Below are 20591 nucleotides of genomic sequence, written 5' to 3' on the forward strand. Positions count from 1 at the left end.
AACAGCACAATACTGCCACTATCTGGAGTAAAATATCCACTGCAGTTACCTTAGAAATAAACGTCATTTCCTGTTGTATCTTTGCTGTAGAATGGACAGACCGCTCAGGAGGTGGCAGAGGGAGCCTCCCACCCAGACATCGTTGACCACCTCAAAGCACATAGCAAGTCCAAGTCTGACCACTGATCCAAGGCGATGTCTCCTCCAAGCCTCTCCAGCTCATCTTGCCAACATCACAGAGGAACTTAAACTAGGGATGCACAGATAGCCCTCTCTCTTTCTGCATATGTGCTGTTTACCTTCAAGCCGTGGGAGACTGACACAGTCTACGGCTACATTTCTCTTCCACGGGTCTGCCAACATGCCCTGTGCAGTTTTCATAGATATGCTGCATTAGCCAGGTAACTCACTGGACACCAGGGTGGTCGCCTTGATGAAAGAGGTCATGTGACACTGACAAGGATTTGACAGGATGCTCCCCGGAGAATAAAAAGAGAATATGAAGAGTGACATGAAGCCAGAGGGATACATGGAATAACTGCTGCTGCTTCTTTATAATACTCTTCAATCAGAATAATAAGCACATGCTCTACCTTTTAAATAACACATATGGAAGATATTTACTATGACTTACATCTTATTTTTCCCCCCTCGCCATTGACATACTTTTTTAAAAAATGTGTACATAAGCCATTATTATACAACATATATGTACAATCCATACAAACACCAAATCTGTATTTTCTACTAATTTTATTTTTAATCATTGTTGTGTAAGTAATCCTTTTGGTGTATAGAGGCCTATAGCTTATAGAAATAAAAAGTAATAGTAATATAATTCCTGTAGTATTTTGCAGCACCCATTTGACAACATTCAGTGTCTTATTTTTGTAAAATTAAATGTGTTTTTTTATATAAGTTCACGCTTCAAGAAGAAACACTGATGCCTCATTCTGTGATAAAGTTGTTTTATCCACAAAATATGATTTTTTTTTGTAACTAAGAAGATTGTATTGTGCATGACATACACTTAGTCGCTCTTGGCTGTCCATGAAGTTGTAAACAGTATGTTGTAGTACTGTCTGACACCCCTCCATGTGTCCTAATATCACCTTTGTCTTCTTCACCTGTTTATTTTATGTATGCAACAACATGCACAATGAATGTCTGAGCGGCTGATACATTCCAAAATATTTTTTTTCAAAATGTAGCAATTGGAACTTTACCGGGATTGACGTACGTAGATATGTGTAAAAATTTGTTTTATTCTTGCATTTACATAAATTTATAAAAAAAAATATGAGTACATAAAGTGGTGAGATTGTAGTTCCAGCAAACCCATTTACTCCATATCATATAATACAGTAAAATACAATTACAACAAAATGCACTTCCTTTCTTCAGCTATGATAAATATCTGTCATTCTGTGCTTTGTAATATTTGTGCTAATATGGAAATGTGTAGACGTAAAGAGTACATCAATTCTATATGCTAATAATATCAAACATATACTGTGAATACATGACAAGAGAAGTTATTTTCAAAAGTGGCAATCACACAATAAGGCTTCGTTTGCACAAACTTGCCAGAACATTGTCTCATTTGGGATTTTTTTTTTGTTTGTGCATCGATGCACACATGTATGAATATCTTCCCAAAGTTGTGTTATTAACATAATTTGGTATATTGATCCTCTGTGCCATCAGGTCTACATGGAAATCATGTATATGCTTAATCCAGTGTGACCCGGATGTTACAGGAAGAAGGTTTTTGCCAAAGACAAATTGAAATGAAATCGATTTCACACGGGGTTAAATATATATCTTATGTGTTCCTGTAATGCCAGCCAAACACATGTACATACAGCATTGTGAAAACTATATAACCTCTATTGTCAAACAATACTCTCTACAAATAATATGAAATATTTATTCTAAATGATATATTTTTTACCATATATATAGATATATATGTATGCATGGTGATTCCGGTGATTGAAATACAATACTGGCCAAGTCGATGATAATCAGATGGATTGACAGGTGGTGTAGTATTGGTGACTTTTTCACGTGCCCTTCCGTGTTACAGTTGACACGTTAAAGCTATCATGGAAAGCTATAATGAATATGCGACTTTAAATAGAAATGGTTGACTCTGACAGTGAAATATAATAAATATAATAAGATATACTGCTCTGTGTTATCTCAGCGGGCTTATGTGTTGGAAAGAGGAGAACGATTTCAAAATAAACACAAACATGATGCCCTTTTGTCCTGTTTCTTAATTTTCTATACATACACTCAGCAAAAATACATCCCTTCCTGGGATAGGATATAGTAGTTGTTCTTGTTAGTAGTAATTGTTATTATTTCTGTTTATTGATTGGCTGCTATTTTTCAGCATAAGCTGATTTCCCGTTGTAGTTGGGAGGGCAAGGTGAGTAGCGGTGGAAAATAACTGCATCCAATGAGTTATAATACAGGACCACAGTTCTATTCAAACTCGGCAAGCTCTACGATGGCGAAAAACAAACTTAACTGTGCTAGAGGAAAAACATTCGATGACGCAACTCTACAATAGAAGAGATCATGTTTAGTGCATTTTTATGGTGGAAAACTTTCCCATAGAAATACACCCTGCACAGCAACCAGGAAGTGAAAAGGCGTTGAAGTCTAGCGTTGAAGAGGCTATGTATGCACATTCACAGTTCAGTTCCAAATGTGAAATTTGTAAATAGATTGTAAGAAAAAAATGATTTTCAGGTAAAACAACCATTTTTGTGTTGTTAGTTGTGTTGCATACATAGTTGTTAATATTTGGCTAAATATATGAGGCTATATTTGTGTCAAAGTGAAAGTTAAAAGCTGTTTTATCCCTTTTTTGAGAATTTATATTTTGCTGAAACTTACCTATGTTCTACTGCTCATTACTAAAGCACAGAAAACTTGTTTCTAACTTTTCTTTTGGTATATACCATGTCTATATAGGCCTAGAACACAGTATTCTGTGTGCCTTGAAAAATCAGTCAAAATCATCAAAAAATGGCCAATAAGGAGAGGGACGGCTTTTGAAAAAAAAAAGGCAGGGATCGATTGAGTTTATATGCTATAATTCATGCAGTTGAGAACCTTTGAAAGACAGTAACTGACACAAATTGTTGTAATACCAAAATTCACCACAAGATGGGAGTGTTACAACGTGAGCGGACTACCGCCTAGGAGGTAAACCACATACTTGAACAAAATAAGTATTTTTTACTGTACAGTGTAAACATATGAGTGTATACTTATGGTATGTTGTATGTATGCTAAGTATGCTACTTAGTATACACCTGTTAAAATGATGGAAAGGGGAAAGAGAGCACATGTGAGGCTTTAGGCTGTGTTATCTTCATCATGGTCTTGCATTGCTTATTGTGTTGTTATCTGCCTGATTTCCTGAGGGAGAACATGCTGGGGGGAGACTTTGCATCCTTCATTTCCTAAAATCATCAATATAATCATGTTCAGGGAAGGCCTGGAACCTAACTCCAAATGACTTTGGGTGAGGGGGCGTGGGACACCCTGCCTGGATTGATCGCCCTGTCATTCACAGGAGGACAAATCACTTTCATATTTATATATCAAGTCATAAATGAAGCTCACATTCATGAATAAGAAAAAAATAACAACTTTGACCCAACTATGAGAAGTGAATTTTGGGCAAGTTTATGATTTCTTATTCATAAATATAATTGTTTTTGTAGTTAGGACTGTTTTTAACCTATTTTTAACATTATTAGAGCCCTCTAGAAACAAAACTAGCACCCCTATAGTCACCTTTACACTCATATTACCCATTATAGGAGATGTAATAACAGTAAACAAGCCATTTAAGACATATAAAACTTGTGTGTGTTACTATAAATGTGTTCCGTTGGGGAGGAGCATGACTGGTAGACAGGAAGTGGCATTGGCGGTTTAGAGTTGAGTTGGGTCACGGCTGCAAATGTAGCCTGTATTTTTTATTAGGGACAATTTTGTCTGTTGTGCGATCATTCAAACTTGCAATGAAAGCCTGTCAATCATTATGGTACTTTTGTGTCTCACCAATTATTACAGTAACATTAGTGACACCTAGTGACTACTGTACAATACTACGTCAACATCTTTGAATGCATCTTTTGAATGCCTTATATATGTACTGTATATGAGTTCATTTTTATGCTTGCAAATTTAGAATTTGGACAAAACACTTTAAGAAGTGCTTAAATATGCACATATTTTGACTAACAATAGACAATATTCAACAGCATGATTTTCGGAAAACATTGAACCACAACATGGTGAGGAATAACAATAGACAGGAATTGTACGGCAACCAGATGGTCCGTCATCAGAGAATGGGGTGAGGAGAGTGATCTGCTCTCGAATGAAGTGGGAAAAAAAGGATGTCAGTGCTGTTTTTTAGGTGTTCCATCTGCAGTGGTTACATAAACACACGGCGCTTTCTAACAAAATCTCATAAGTGCTTGCAAGCTGGGAAACACAGACGCACAGACACACAGACACACACAAGAGACGGAATAATGAATCACAATTAGTCCTCTGTGCAAACCAGGGTTCATGTGCTTTATTAATAAGCAGAACATTATGTTTATTTAATTGTGCCAGGGGTACACTCACAGTCGAAGAGAATCCCCTCAAATATTTCTAAATTGAGGTTCTGGTGGAAATTAGCTCTTTCGCAATGTGGTGGGTTGCCTGTTGAGACTTTTTTTTTTTTACAAGACCTGGCAACTGAACCATTTACTGATACCAGGGGTGGGAAAATATTTTGACTCATGGGCCGCATTGAGTTAACAAAATTGTCGGGGGGCAGAACATATATTTAACACACATACACACTAATTTATGCTTATAATTTCCCTTGAATTATTTGTTTAATTTTTACGTTTTACTACTTTTTACTACGTTTTTACTACTTTTTACTACGTTTTTACTACTTTTTACTAGTTTTTATTTTACTCAACTCTATTTCTTCACTGTTAGGCATCTTTGAGTATTTTGAAAAGCACTATAAAAATAAAATGTATTATTGTTATTATTAATTTTATCTGTAAAAGTGTTATACTGTCAGCTGTATGTTCTCATGTTTTTTAACGAGCACTCATAAACTCATTCATTCATTTTCTACCGCTTTTCCTCACGAGGGTCGCGGGGGTGCTGGAGCCTATCCCAGCTGTCTTCGGGCGAGAGGCGGGGTACACCCCGGACTGGTCGCCAGCCAATCACAGGGCACATATAGACAAACAACCATTCACACTCACATTCATACCTATGGACAATTTGGAGTCGCCAATTAACCTAGCATGTTTTTGGAATGTGGGAGGAAACCGGAGTACCCGGAGAAAACCCACGCATGCACGGTGAGAACATGCAAACTCCACACAGAGATAGCTGACGTGGAATTGAACCCTGGTCTCCTAGCTGTGAGGTCTGCGCGCTAACCATGTGACTGTTGTGCAGTCCAGTTTGTGTATTAAAAGTTGAAATACTTAGAAAGCAACTAGCGGGCCAGATTCTAAAGCTTGGTGGGCCGCATGTGGCCCCCGGGGCCGTAGTTTGCCCACCCCTGACTTATACACTCCTTTTCTGATTGGTGATACAAATGTAATGTAATACACACAAGCTTATCAGAGAACGAGGACGTAAAAGCACAAAATACGCAAAGAAAATATAACATCATTTGAATTGCAGATGTGGTCACGTTTCTCCATCTGCCGGCATCAAGATGATGAGCCATCCTCCTTAGGAGACGTCTTGGTAATTATCTGCTAATGGCACTTGGCCCGTCAACTCCTCCAAAGCATAAAGGCATTCACACGCTAACACATATCAGAGTTTACCCAGACACCAGACTCAAAGGCAAACAGACAGGCAAAGCAGTGAGAGAAACATCTATACAGACAAACACACACAGGAAGACAAATAGACACACAGGCAAACATTAGTGGGAAGCTAATGACGCACATTAATGCACACAAACACACGTTACGTGGACACGGAAAGACAGTGGCGAGTCCCTACAACTCTGTCTGCCCCTTGTGGCTAATCGGTGCGACTTATTATCCAGGAGATAATGGACCTGTCATCCATGAAGCGAGAGGAAGGCGGCGAGAGACAACAACAGGCCAGACAGGGACGCGGCCTCGTGTTCGCTCGTGCGCATTTTAAAACAGGAAGAGACTTTACTGCATTTTTACCTGGAAGATGGTACAAAAGCCGTATTATATTTTGAGCCGTGAAACAGCGACACAATAATACAATTATGAGAGGAATAAAACGGGTGAAAGGGCACAGCAAGTTAACACGTACAAAACGAAAGGTGATTATTTTTTTAATTACAGTATAAAATAATTAGCGATGATGGGAAACAATAAGATGAAATTGTGAGGTGGAACATGGTGATGAAATAAATGTTAAATAAATCTGCTTCATTGACCTAAGGTGAAAGCGAAACCATAGCTTTTTTGGTCAGCATCAACTGTTTAGTTACTTTTTTGGTCGTTTGGGCAGCTCATCAGCAGGGGGCAGCAGAGAGCTAAATGTTTCAAGGTATACCACTATATGAAAAGTCACACTTAAATGGTGAGTTATACCAAGTGCAGCTACTACTTAGAAATACTTTGTCACATCTCGTGTTATTCCTTGCAGTCGGAACTGGAACTGGAAGCGTTAGCTTCCTTGTTAGCAGTGAGTGACGCCGATACAACCATGCTGTTGTTGGTCGACATATTACTCATGTTGAGGGTCAAATGATTGACAAGGAGACAAGAGCTCTCCACTGAACAATAAATGAACATTTAATAATGCCTCAGGGGTCCCGGGAGAACCTGAAAATAACCAAAAAACTTTTTCAGACAGGTAAGTTTTTGGCCGTTTTTTTTTTTTCAGGTCTGTGGCTGTCGCAATATTTATTTTTGTTGCTGAAACCATGCATAACAACCTATTTTAACATTATTAAAACCAGAGACCTCTAGAAACAAACTAGCACCCCTATAATCACCTTTAAAACCATAATTATCAACCTATTTTTAACATTATTAGAGCCCTCTAGATTCAAACTAGCACCCCTATAATCACCTTTACACTCATATTACCAAATATAGGAGACATAATCAGAGTAAACCAGCCATTTAAGGCATAAATAAAACCATAGTTTTTTTTGGAAACCATAATTAACAACCAATTTTTAACATTATCAGAGTCCTTTAGAAACAAACTAGCACCCCTAAAATCACCTTTACACTGTTATTACCCAATATAGGAGACATAATCAGAGTAAAACAGCCATTTAAGACATAAATAAAACCATACTTTTTTGAAACCATAATTAACAACCTATTTTTAACATTATTAGAGCCCTCTAGAAACAAACTAGCACCCCTACATCACCTTTACTCTTATATTACCCAATATAGGAGATATAATAAGAGTAAACCAGCCATTTAAGACATAAATAAAAAACATAATTTTTTTAAACCATACTTGACCTATTTTTAACATTAGAGCCCTCTAGAAACAAACTAGCACCCCTATAATCACCTTTACACTCATATTACCCAATATAGGAGAAATAATAAGACTAAACCAGTCATTTAAGACTTGACTAACCATACCTTTTTTGAAACCATAGTTAACCTACTTTTAACATTATTAGAGCCCTCTAGAAACAAACTAGCACCCCCATAATCACCTTTACACGCATATTACCCAATATAGGAGACATAATAACAGTAAACCAGCCACTTAAGACATAAATAAAAAAAACATACTTTCTTTGAAACCATACTTAACCTATTTTTTAACATTATTAGAGCCCTCTAGAAACAAACTAGCACCCCCATAATCACCTTTACACTCATATTACCCAATATAGGAGACATAATAACAGTAAACCAGCCATTTAAAACATAAATAAAACTCATGCTTGTGTGTTACTATAAATGTGGTCCCTTGAGGAGGAGCATGAGTGGCAGACAGGAAGTGGCATTGGCGGTTTAGAGTTGAGTTGGGTCACGGCTGCAAATGTAGCCTGTGTTTTCATTTGGGATGATTGTGTCTGTTATGAGATCATTCAAACTTGGTGCTTGGTCAATCAAATATGGTGCTGGGCAGTTTTTGGCCATTTTTTCAGGTCTGCGGCAGTCTGGAAATGTACTACTTTTTTTCACGTTGCTGAAAACATATTCTTCTGTCCCGGAGGTCAACCTCATCGTGTGAAAATTGTTTCATGAACTTAGAAAAAAAATGCGATTTCACATGAAAATTGACCTGCCGGAAATGGAAAAATGTCCTTTTTTGCCATTTTGGGTCCTGCGGGGACCTTTGATGGTTTATGCTGGATTGGCCTCTAATGTGGCTGAATTACAACAATTCTGCAAAGATGAGTGGGTATAAGTATGAATATGAGTAAACTTTAAGAATACTTTAAGGAGTATACAAGTACACAAATAGTAAGATATGAGTAATATGCTATGCAAACTTAATCTGTAACAAGTATAATATATGATAATATAATGGACAAAAAACAGGGACTAAAAGTACATAACTACTACAATGGTAATGCATGCCAACCACTTGCTTGCATGTGTAATTTGGGATATTTTATACTGATCAATTCCAAAAAAGCAGCATTACACAGCAGACTGTTTTACAAATTTAATATATCAATATATAGAGATATTTATGAACAGTTTGATTTCATAGAAACGTGAGTGAGACCATTTTGGCATACAGTACAGATATCCCATGTAAGTACATAAATTGCTAAGTTTTTAACTCCCGCAGCCCTTGCTCCCACCAAGCCACCAATGAATCCCGACTGTCCTCCTACAGACACAGAACACAAGAAAGACAGAGGGTAAAAGTATACAGGAGCACAAAACAAGGCACCAATAAATTAAAAAGATAACCCCCCCACCCCCACCCCCCTCTCCAGCTGGAAAAAAAATACACCCACACAACAACAAAATCTATTCAACAGAATTAAATACAGTATATGAACATAAAACTCTGCAATTCTGTTAAAAAGCAAACAAATGGAACAGACAACAGGTAAAAGTCAAATAAAAACACTTTGGCAGATTATTAATTTTAGTTACAATCAAGTAGTAAAGAAATCCAGTGTTCTTGTGTACAAATAATTTCATATAGTCTACACTCGTTTTTTTTTTTTTCACCCCAGTGGTTTATGTACATGTTTTCTTTACAGATACATTTAAAACACTATCAAAAAGTTGTATGAAAAGTATTTACAAGTCATAATTCAAAACCATTGGACTGTACCACCGGACCGATTCACCTTTCCCCCCCTCCCCTCCTAAGAGCATTATCTCTTTACACAGTGCAGAAGGCTTCTTGAAAAAGTTTTTTGTGCAACAAACAGCATAAAAAATGTCGACTGTATGGCTGTGGAATGGATGGAACCCCCATTGTTTTGTGTTCATTTTGCAGATGATGAAAAAAAACTAAACGTTACAATTATCCATAACATGACGTCATTTCCATATAGGGAGAAAAAAAACAACAGTCAGAAAGAAAACATTTTACATGGAAAGGAAAAAAAATAGGAGAATTCAGTTGGTTAAGATACAGAGGTCATTTCATGATCCAAAATGCAGGCGAGGGGGCGACTTCTTTTGTGCCAGCATCCTTTTTAAGTGCTTCCTCCTTGGGAAAGTGTCTTCCTGACACTTTTCATGTGGTCTTCTAGTGTGTGTGTTTACCTTCATCATAGTGATAGCCCTTGCAAAGAAAAGATGGCGATGCTCGGATGAAAATGGGATAGCGAGAGAGATGATGGGGAGGGGGGCACTAAAATACAGGCGCATCACAACCACAGAAACAAGACACGGGAATACAAGAAAAGATGCTGATGTTGCTGTGGTGTTACTCTTTAGTGATGGAGTGCATGCAGTTAAGATGTGGTAAAGGTGTCACTGGTGTTAGAAAGCATCCGGTGGGGTAAGAAATTCAATTATCTGCTTATGCGGCGATCTGGAAGACCAACTTGGGGAGTGCAAAGAGTACTACAAGAAAAACAAACCGAGGGGGGGTTGGACAGGGAGCAAAAGTCATGACCAATTTTAGAATTTGGTTTCTTAGGTCCGTTCAACTCAGCACATATCTTCAAGATAGCACTTAAAATTATTGATGGGTGTACCAATTCTGTGGTGTTGAGACATGAGGATCAATTACTAATAAATACTGATGAGTACCTTTTAGTGTAACTTACCAACACCTCCCCAGTACTGTAAAATGAACTGGTCCATTCATGTCACATCTACATACGGAACAATCATTCATTCATTCATTTTCTACTGCTTATCCTCATGGGGTTCGCAGAGTGCTGGAGCCTATCCCAGCTGTCGTCGGGCGAGAGGCGGGGTACACCCTGGACTGGTGGCCAGCCAATCACAGGGCACATATAGACAAACAACCATTCACACTCACATTCATACCTATGGACAATTTTGGAGTCGCCAATTAACCTAGCATATTTTTGGAACCCACGCATGCACAAGGAGAACATGCAAACTCCACAGCACAATCAATAAAAAAAAAAAATCATATTCAACAAAATGTGGTGTTGTCCTGCCTGATGCTTCATATTTAATTGAATTAAGCATAATATTTAACATGCAATCATGTCAGTTCCCCATATAAAAGCATGCACTAGGTAGAAGTGTTAATGTGCCATATCAACGGCTATCATGTTTACTTGCTCTGGTGGTTTAAAGTGCATCACCATTACAAAGTCATCTGGCCAATTACTGCAATATTCACTGGGCATTTAAGCCCATCCAGTGGGTCTGGAACATTTCTGCAGCACGCAAAAGCAAGAAAAAAAAATGCTTTCCAATGGTTTACCACCAATGTATGAAACCAAATGTTCCAACTGAAAAAACAATAAAACTTGATTATCCCTTTCTTCTCATATGTAGATTTAAAATGACTTATAACATTGTTACATTTTCCTTTACAGGTGGTCAATCCTTGGTGTTACAATGTTTCCCTTGAAGGAATCAAACACTGATTTTTTTGTACATAAATGCGAGACTCTGTCATGGTGTCACCAGTAGGGGTGATATTTCTCGCCGTCTCGCGACTGTGAACTATGGCATCGCTACTCATTCATTCATTCATTTTCTACTGCTTATCCTAACGAGGGTCGCAGGAGATGCTGGAGCCTATCCCAGCTGTCTTCGGGCGAGAGGCAGGGTACACCCTGGACTGGTCGCCAGCCAATCACAGGGCACATATAGACAAACAACCATTCACACTCACATTCGCACATGAAGCGCTTTACGCACACTACAAACATTGCAATGCTAAATGCACTCGGCGTTCCCGGCGTCACTGCGTGTGGCTGTTTTTGTAGTAATCCTACATTTCGACAAAGTTACTTCAGATTTGTCAGAATACAAAACATGTGATAGTGGCATCCTTTCTCGAAACTCAATACTTCCTGGTCAAGCAGTGCAGCACCATGGGAACTGTAGTCCTTTTAGCATAAACATGAGCGTACATAGCGTAAGTCTGTTTGTCCTCGCGTATATTTTGTATTTTGTATTGTATTTTTTTGGATAAGACAGCATCTTGACACTAATACTTATTAACTTTTTAGTCTCCATTATGTCTCCTGAGCGGCAGTGCGCCAAAGAAAAGGAAACCCATTGCCGCGGAAATGAACATCACGAAAAGCTCAGAGAGAAAAGAAACCTCCACTGACATTGGCCGCACTTTTGATCCCAACCGAGTGTTGTGGCATTCATGAAGGATTAGGATTATTCAATGCTGAAGGGTTCATGGATTCTGTGCACTGTTACAAGAAAAGAAAAGACAGTAGAAAGGCCCGCGAGACATAACCTTCGAGAGACATAACCCCATGGCCACCTGTAGTCAGCATTCTGTCCAGATACTAAAATATATCTAATTTCATCGGGATACAATGACTGATCGACTGTCCCCTTTATCCAGCCCCGGGCTTGAACCATCATCTACAGTAGCAGCAGCAGCGACAAGCACACAAAAGGTATCTAAAACACTGACTGAGAATAAGCAAACAAACTCATTCAAGTTCATCGTAACCAGTACGCATACCTCTGATGCCAACACAGAGGATTACTCATAATTGTTATTTTCCGCCTTGCTGCGTTTCGCCTTGAAGCGCTACCCTCTGGTGGAATAAATCCTTGTAGTCACATCAAAAAAAAAAAGCTCCTTTCTTACTCTTCCACCCTCAAATCACCTCCAAACGTCCACACCAATCCCTACCTTGTCATGTTCACAGCCTCCTTTGCTTACCTCAGAACAATATGCACGGCAGAGGCAGATGGGAACGGCTGGGGAGGGAAAAGTTTAAAAAAAAACCTCCTCCGAAGAATGTTACAGATAAACATTTAAGCAGAATAAGGAAAAAATTGTCTTTTCCGAATACTCAGTGTCATTTGAGCGGAGTAAAAATCTGTCTGGATGTACTGGTTACATATTTACACCAGCAAACATGAAAATAAATAAAACATGAAGAATTAAGAATGCATGATGACTCTCTCTCTCTTAATGAGCTCAATGAGGTTAGTTTGAGAAGAGCAGCATGTTAATGCACTCACTACCGAGAGAGAGAGAGAGAGAGAGGAGGAGAACAGGCTACTACACACTAGAATTAGAGAATGTAGTAGCAGCTAGTGGTAGTAGACTACAGTGTGAGATCTATGGGATAAAGGCGGGGATATACGGGTTGCACGTGTCATCCCTGCTCCTTTAAAAAGGAAGCAACAGGAGGAGTGTCTCCTCCGCGCCGAGCCAGGCCTCATTGTGGAGGTATGGATGTGGAGGGACGGAGGGAGGAGGGGTCAAGGTGAGAACGAAGGCACACAGGCCGTATCCCTTCTTCAGGGATAGCCATCGTCCTCCAGACTGAGTGCCACTAGCTGGAAACAGCAGATAAAACATGTTACCAATGCAAATTAGAAAATGATGGACAAAAACAACAAAAATAAATGCTTCAGCCATTGATTTCTAACATTTAGCTCCAACCTTTTCTGTTTGAGGGATGCTTTGTGCTTGCCTTTGGCTGCAAATGCTTTGCCACAAGGAAGAAAAAAAAAAAAACCTAAACTCCCCCTCACCTCCTTACCAAAATACCAAAAGCAATTTTTAATTCCCTTTAAAAATGACACGTTCATGCACCTGTCTTCAGCTTGTCATCATGCCAATATATCCAAAATTGTGTGCCGCCTTCCCCATTGGAGCGGTACAAAGAAATCTGGGTTACCATGCCAACTGATCAAAGAGATAGGACCCCCCCCCCCCCCCCCCACATCCCATTCCTCCCCTATTGTTCTTTTTGGATGCCCATCTCTACGTGCTCTCCAACACTGACAACAAAATGATATGGAATCAATGTTTCCAATGATTGTGCTTCCTTTTTGGACTTTGAACGCATCGTTTCTTATGGCAGTTGTCACTCTCCAAACCTGGACTTGGTGCCTTAAGCAGAATGTTATTTGGACCCCCCCCGCCCCCATGGTAGCTGTGGTCACCGCATCTCTAGGACCTAACCGACCCATTCAAGGCTGTTTCACTTGAGCCTACAGTTACTGGGATACATGTTTTGGAGTAATAGAAATACACAGAAGCATACATAAAATAAAATAAACTGTGTGTGGATGGGATCTCAGCCACACCCTGCTGGCGTTGACAAAAGTGGGTGAATTCTAGCTTTTTTTTTTTTTAATCTTATTTTGCTGCAAGGCTGCCAAACACGATGGCAATGAGTGTGGTGTCAGATTATTTCCTCTTTTTAACTTGGAGCTCAACGCCTCACAGCAGTGATGCACATCCTCGGTGCATTTGCGTAAAACGGGGTCCACCTACGCATATCGTGTATTCTGTAGTTAGGGAGTGCCAACCCTGGAACCAGAAGTTTTTCTGGTTCTGATAGCGGCATTGCATAAATAACCTAAAAAAAAACAATTGTGCTATCCTGTGGGCTTTCTTTGGTGACCTACGGAGCTCTACCACCAGTGAATCAATATTAGCTAGCGCTGCGGAGGCAATGAGTCTTAATGACGCGACATTGCATATAAAAATCTCTGAGTCACCAGTGCTCACTGACAAGGGTCCCAGTGTTTTTTCTATTGCAGTAATCACTTATATGAATAAAATAAAACGTCAGTTCTGTGATGTGCGTCAGTGACGATGATTCGTTTCATAACACGGACCTTGACAGTAAAAAAAAGAATATTATGTATTCACAGAACACCTATACACATAGGAAAACTACCAGTACAAAAATTGGAATGGAAGTATGATATCAAAAAATGCATAATTGATAAATGTGTGTACTATATGATCATGGTGGGTCGAGGAATGGTAGCATGGTGCAGGGCTTTGTGTGTTTTCAGTTATTACTGCAAACTGGATGTGTGAGTGTGTTGTTGTGTGCACGTAGACAACAACTGGACTTTTCTGATTGTTCTGTCTCTCATTTACCGCTGGATAACATTGGCGCCCCTGAGTACCAATGAGAGTTGTTGTCGCTAATGCCGCCCCCTAGAGGAAGCGCTATGAACGGCTGACTGTGGCTGCCACTCACTGCCGGGTAGACGTGACCGATGGACTCGCTGTGTCGGCCGATGTGGATTTCGTCGTCGTCGTCTTCTGTGGTCTTGCGGTAAACAGGGTTGTCGAAGTTCATGCTTTTGGTGTTCTTACGCCGCCAGTTTCGCCACACCAGGTATGCGCCGGAGCAAAGCAACCCAATGACCACTGTGGCAAGGATAGGGACTGCATGTGTTTAACACACACACAACAACAACACACGGCGGGAGCGTTAACACAGCCCAGGGGACACAGAGCGGCACATTAAGCACTCATACATCAAACACACACACACACACGCTTTCCGAGGGCTCATTATTTTCTTTCTTCACTTTTCAAAACCAAATGAATCAAAGAGTTGACGGTGACGTGTGGTTTCTGAAACATCGTATATTGGCAACAAACTGGCAGGCACCATAATCCAACTCAGTACACTCATCTTGTACACTCACGGCAGCCTCATCTTTGTTTTTGGCCCCATATTTGATCAGGACATGTCCGCATTCAGCAATTTGTATTAAAATTTTTTTTTCAAAAGATTAGAATCATACAGAAATATGTTTAGAATAAACTTCAATGGACAAATATTTATATTTATTGCATTTTTTTAAGGCTCTGTCTCACCTGCGTGTCACTAGTCACAGTTTAATTGAAAAAGGTGATATTTAATTGCAATCAATCTTGTTTAGATGCTTCAAGCTTAGTCCTGTAATAAATTGAGTTAGCAAATAATTATTGATACTTTTTAGCACCTGATGCGCCAGTTGGTGCCAGTTGGTGCCAGTTGGTGCCAGTTCGTGCCAATGCAATTTGCTGTGGCGTGCAGTGGCTCCAACGGCCTCCTGGCAAAAATTTCGTTTGGCGGCAAGAAAATTTAGTTCCAATTGTTTAAAATCTTTGTCGCACGGATTGCTTGATGCAAGTGTCCACCAAGTGGAACCAAATGTTGCAAACAATCCAATTGGAATCCACTGGAATGTAATGGCTCGAGCCAAGTTGCGCCAATGATGCTAGGAGTCCACTTGGCCGGCGGCAGTTGATGCCAATTCGCGCCAAAGATGATGTGATTGGCGTGTAGTGGCTCGCTGTGGCGCCAAAAAACGGCAACATGGCAACATGCCGAGCGAACATCCGCAAGCCACTACGCGCCAATCACATAATCTTTGGTGCAAACTGGCACCAACTGGCGCCGGCCCAGTGGACTCCTAGCATTAAATAACCCATTTTTATTATTTTTACATCCAATCAATATAGTCAGTGACTAGTTTGGTTAAGGCATGGCAAACAGCCATTTGTGAAAAAAGACCTGCAGGACCCCTCTGCTGAAAAACTGAATCTATACCTTGACAAAAAGAAAATAATAAGCCTTCTTATGATACAACAACAATACATTCTATTACATTCATCCTCAGGCTACATTTCAACTCAAAAACACAGAAACATAACACGTGCATGATCACTTGCATGCATCAATGCATTCTATCTCAAAGACACATTCACACAACATGCATGGGACAGTTCACCATCAGTCTTAAATTGATTGAATTGATTTTAGATTATTTTTTTTGCATAATAAAAGCCTAAGCTTAGGAACTCCAAGACCATCTTAATACCCCTTCATAATGGTGTTTGGATGATTATTGAAAGCTCGGCTCTTTGGAGTGTTTGAGATGAGCTCAGTCTCTTTAGCCTAATTATTATGTGTACTCCGAAGTACCTGTACTGCGCTGATAATAATAAGCATGCAACATGATTAATACAAAACGTGTCAATAAAGAGGGGGTAAAAAAAAAGATTAAAAATGAGCTAATTTGCCCATCCATAAATTCATCATGCTCATCAGTGACAGAGCCCTGAAACCACTCTGGTATTAGACATGCACTCGAACTCCCTCACTGAAGATGAAACCCCACACAGTTTTATTGCTCTCCGTAGTGTATGTTCAGCTTTTGCCTCCTTCATTTAGAACATTTTAGTCCTATTACAGAGAAACATAAATGCCATACTTTGGCTAAGTAGTGATTATAACAGTCGGCCGGATTCCCCTTGAGGGGGTGTGGGTGGGCGCGGTTCATTAGATGATGGGGATGCAGAATTAGGGTACAGAAATCTGGCCCTTGTAGACCTGTGACAATAATTAATGTTGCAGAGCTGCCAAAAATGCAGAATAAAGGGATTTATTGCTTCAATGAATTGTAGAATATGGAACGGATGGGCAGGGGTTAATAATCTTGGGGGTTGTTATAATGAGCTGAGTTGATATCTCAATTGGCAAGGGGGGGGGGGGGGGGGGGGGGGTAGCAGTACAATGTTTGAGAAGTGCCATTGTGCTCAATACCGGAGATGAAAGAGGTTTCAGGCATATGCTGATCCTTAAAGGCCTTTTTTTACATCCAGCTGAATTCTCAATTTGACTCCATGAAATTGGATTCTCATTTTAAATCACATCCAGTAGAATAGCAAAACTATTACTATTCTTGGGATGATTGACTGCTGGAAACTACGGCGTGTTTGTATGTTATAATTTTACTCCCATTTTCCAATAAATGAATAAAATGTAAGGCTGCCATAAAAGACATTGATTCATTGATTCAATATCGGATAGGTGTGCCTTTAACTCATCACAATTCAGTGTATAAAAAGTAATTACAGTGAACCCTCGTTTACCATGGTTAATTGACACAATTAAAGTACATTTCTGCAAAATAAGATCCCTTATTCACAAAAGAAAGTTGGTTAATCAGAGCATAGTGAACCTCTATATGATCTTCTAAATAGGGGTTTTAACATTGTTAGAGCCCTCTCGACATGAAATAGCTTCCCTACAGTCACCTTTACACTTGTATTACTCAATATAGTAGACATAATAACAGATGTTATCGCTAGGGGAATTGAACCGGGTATTTTTGGACACATGTTTCGGTTCTGACTGCTATTCCTCATTTCGATTACAGTTCCTAACGATTCTCGATTTGGATGTAAAATTTGGAAGGAACATAAACAACAAACGGGGCGGCATGGGCGGTCTAGTGGTTAGCGCGCAGACCTCACAGCTAGGAGACCAGGGTTCAATTCCACCCTTGGCCATCTCTGTGTGGAGTTTGCATGTTCTCCCCGTGCATGTGTGGGTTTTTTCCGAGTTCTCCAGTTTCCTCCCACATTCCAAAAACATGCTAGGTTAATTGGCGACTCCAAATTGTCCATAGGTATGAATGTGAGTGTGAATGGTTGTTTGTCTATATGTTCCCTGTGATTGGCTGGCGACGAGTCCAGGGTGTACTTGAACTGTTTTGTACTACTAAGTTATAGTACATATTACATATTAGTACATATTATAGTACATATGATGCTTGTTGTACTTAGTTTCCCAGCTGAGATACCAATGACTTATCAAATGTATTGATTAAAAAAAGCCAGGATGACACAAGGCTCGTATATAGTTGTAATTTCCCTCATCACATGCTTTTCATGATTATTTAAACAGGCCAATATTGAGCTCTTCAAATGGTTTGGTCCACTTGTTTGGTACAAATAAAGATTTGGACAATATCATTCACACTTGAAATGAAATGAGCCCCTCTATCAGAGCAAAGCAAATCAAATGTGTTTGCTCAGCCTCATTATACTTTAGCATTGTTACTACACTGATCCTACTGATGACAGCGGAGTGTGTGACATTTCTCAGTCAGTGACAGTGGGAAACCGTAAGTGCTCATATATGCAAATGTTTTCAGATTTCTCTGTTGTTTTGCAGATTTAAAAAGGGACACTTTATATGAAGGAAATACCGGAAAAGCTAGATACCGGGAAATAAAGCTCTACATTCCGCATCGGTGTTGACATGAGGTTAATATTAGGGATCGACCGATATGGTTTTTTTGGGGCCGATGCCGATACCGATTTTTTTCCATCTCCCTTAGCTGATGGCCGATTTTGCTTGGGCCGATATTTGTGGCCGATACTGCTTTTGATCCCTCAATTTACATGAAAAAATGACCATGATAACAAATATCACAGGTCTCATGTTTAAAGAAATATTTATTGAAATGTAAACACTGAACACAGTAGGATTCAGTTTTCTTAAACACACATTTAAACGGCATTATCAACTTTAAAAGAAATAAATATTCAACCATGTGCAAAACATTCTGTCGTAGTTTAAATTTATCTAGCATTGTTTTTATCTTGACTGTAGCTTGACTGTAAATCATGCGGCGGAAAATTATATCGGCAAACCCACATGCGTGTCGGCCGATACCAATTCAAGGAAAAAACGCAAATATCGGCCGATGTATCGGTCTATCCTTAGTTAACATATATATTTTTGAGGTGCACGTCAGGCTCTAAAGGAGGGTTGAAAGGGGGTGTAGGAAGCCACTGTTGCCTATGCCAGCGCAGTGACGCTGTAGTGTAGTAAAGCCTTCACTGTGTCTTCTTGTTGTGACCACTTCAAGGACCTGTGCAATTTTCATACTTTTTAACCACTTTGAAATGAGTAGTGGCATGTAATGCCTTACATATCATGCAGAATTTGTATTTATTACTGTTATAGATAATAATAATTTCTACCTAATGTGTGGAAAAATGGGAGTCAAAACAAAGGTATTGTGTATTTAGTTTTGTTAAGGTGAACTCATAGTATTTTATACACAAAAGCAACGTTGTTATAGCTTAAGTTTGAGCTACTGCTCCAAGAAACAAAGCAGTAGTGCAATAACCCCCGTATAATCAATTCTTGTTCAGCCTTTTGTTGTTTCATCTATTTCAAAACCTGATTGCAGCCCAGGGTGAGCCTGGGTTCAAGAACTGGGTCATGGCAATGCATAGATTGCCGTGGGAAAACACTATAGGCTCCAAGTGGGGACTTAATGCTATTTGTCGCCGGTCAAATGTGATGAAAAAACAAACCGAATTTCACAATTGCTTGAATCCTCCTAATAATGACATAATGTGCACATTACCAAGACCACCGCTGACTGATCAGCTTACTGGCCTATAATAGCATCCTTCAGCGGCCTGGAGGCTGCGGCTGAATAATAGCACATTTTCCGAATGACTACATTGTTAAGTATTTTCAGCTCCAAACCACTGATGGCAGACATAGGACGTGTCTGTGTTTAAAACCACAAATTAAGTCACATTAATCAGGCAGGTGGGCGTACAAAGACGTGTTAAGTCAGAGTCATGCATGCACACACAAACACACATAACCATCACATCTACACACAACAATCGTAGAAGGAGAAGCCAGGAGGGAAAGCAGGCAAGCAAAAAAAAAGCCAAAACAACACAGCTAGAAGTCAAGATAACTCACCGATAGGAATGACTATCCCCAAGACAGCTACTGTGATGTTGTTGCCTATGAGGTAGTGATCACTCGCAGCTGAGATGACAAGAAGGAACGAGAGAGAGAGAAAAACACAACTTAGCCCAAAGTTCTTTTCAAAATAATCCCCAAAGACCTTGCTAGAGAGAAAGTAAAGCATGTTGCAGCAGGGAAGTTTCATGTTGGAAACGTGTGCAATATAAGCTACTGTATATGGGCTGATATATATTCTTATTTTACTCTAAATTTGGCACATGGACCAAGGATCCATACAGCTAAAGGAGATACAGTTGTAGTTTGCATGATTTTTCAAGGCAACATAGAATTTCGTTTTTCGGTTTTCGTACATCCAAGGTTTCGTAGGATTAAGTGTTTGATGGAACAAGCAGTACCCAAACAAAGCATCCATTCATTGGTTATTTCAGAGTTAGGACAATATAGACAGATTCCAGTCAAGGAATAATTATGTTTATTATGCTATGTGCTGGGGCGGCACGACGGTTGAGTGGTTAGACCTCACAGCTAGGAGACCAGGGTTCAATTCCACTCTCGGCCATCTCTGTGTGGAATTTGCATGCGCGGGTTTTCTCCGGGTACTCTGGTTTCCTCCCACATT

At 39.6% G+C, this 20591-nt stretch overlaps 2 protein-coding genes across 10 annotated transcripts in view; one reads left to right on the plus strand and one right to left on the minus strand.

Annotated features, from left to right (window-relative positions):
* kank4 (KN motif and ankyrin repeat domains 4) overlaps positions 1-2258 on the plus strand; it is a 136791-nt gene extending 134533 nt beyond the window's left edge. For all 6 annotated transcript variants that reach the window (XM_058072409.1, XM_058072414.1, XM_058072410.1 and 3 more), the window contains exon 10: positions 91-2258. In XM_058072409.1, coding sequence (XP_057928392.1) covers positions 91-186 — 96 coding nt within the window. In that variant the 3' untranslated portion in view covers positions 187-2258. The remainder of the gene's footprint in view (positions 1-90) is intronic.
* A 6431-nt stretch (positions 2259-8689) lies between these two features.
* lrp8 (low density lipoprotein receptor-related protein 8, apolipoprotein e receptor) overlaps positions 8690-20591 on the minus strand; it is a 123886-nt gene continuing 111984 nt past the window's right edge. The window contains exons 18-20 of one of the 4 annotated variants that reach the window (XM_058072223.1): positions 19964-20032; positions 14645-14817; positions 8988-12977 (exon numbers count right to left, since the gene is read on the minus strand). In XM_058072223.1, coding sequence (XP_057928206.1) covers positions 12939-12977; positions 14645-14817; positions 19964-20032 — 281 coding nt within the window. In that variant the 3' untranslated portion in view covers positions 8988-12938. Of the gene's footprint in view, positions 8875-8987; positions 14836-19963; positions 20033-20591 lie in introns of those variants that run through there. The other 3 variants (XM_058072222.1, XM_058072224.1, XM_058072220.1) reach the window with 3 other exon arrangements.

This window comes from Doryrhamphus excisus, chromosome 5 (assembly GCF_030265055.1).
Source record: "Doryrhamphus excisus isolate RoL2022-K1 chromosome 5, RoL_Dexc_1.0, whole genome shotgun sequence".
Classification (NCBI taxonomy): Eukaryota; Metazoa; Chordata; class Actinopteri; order Syngnathiformes; family Syngnathidae; genus Doryrhamphus; species Doryrhamphus excisus.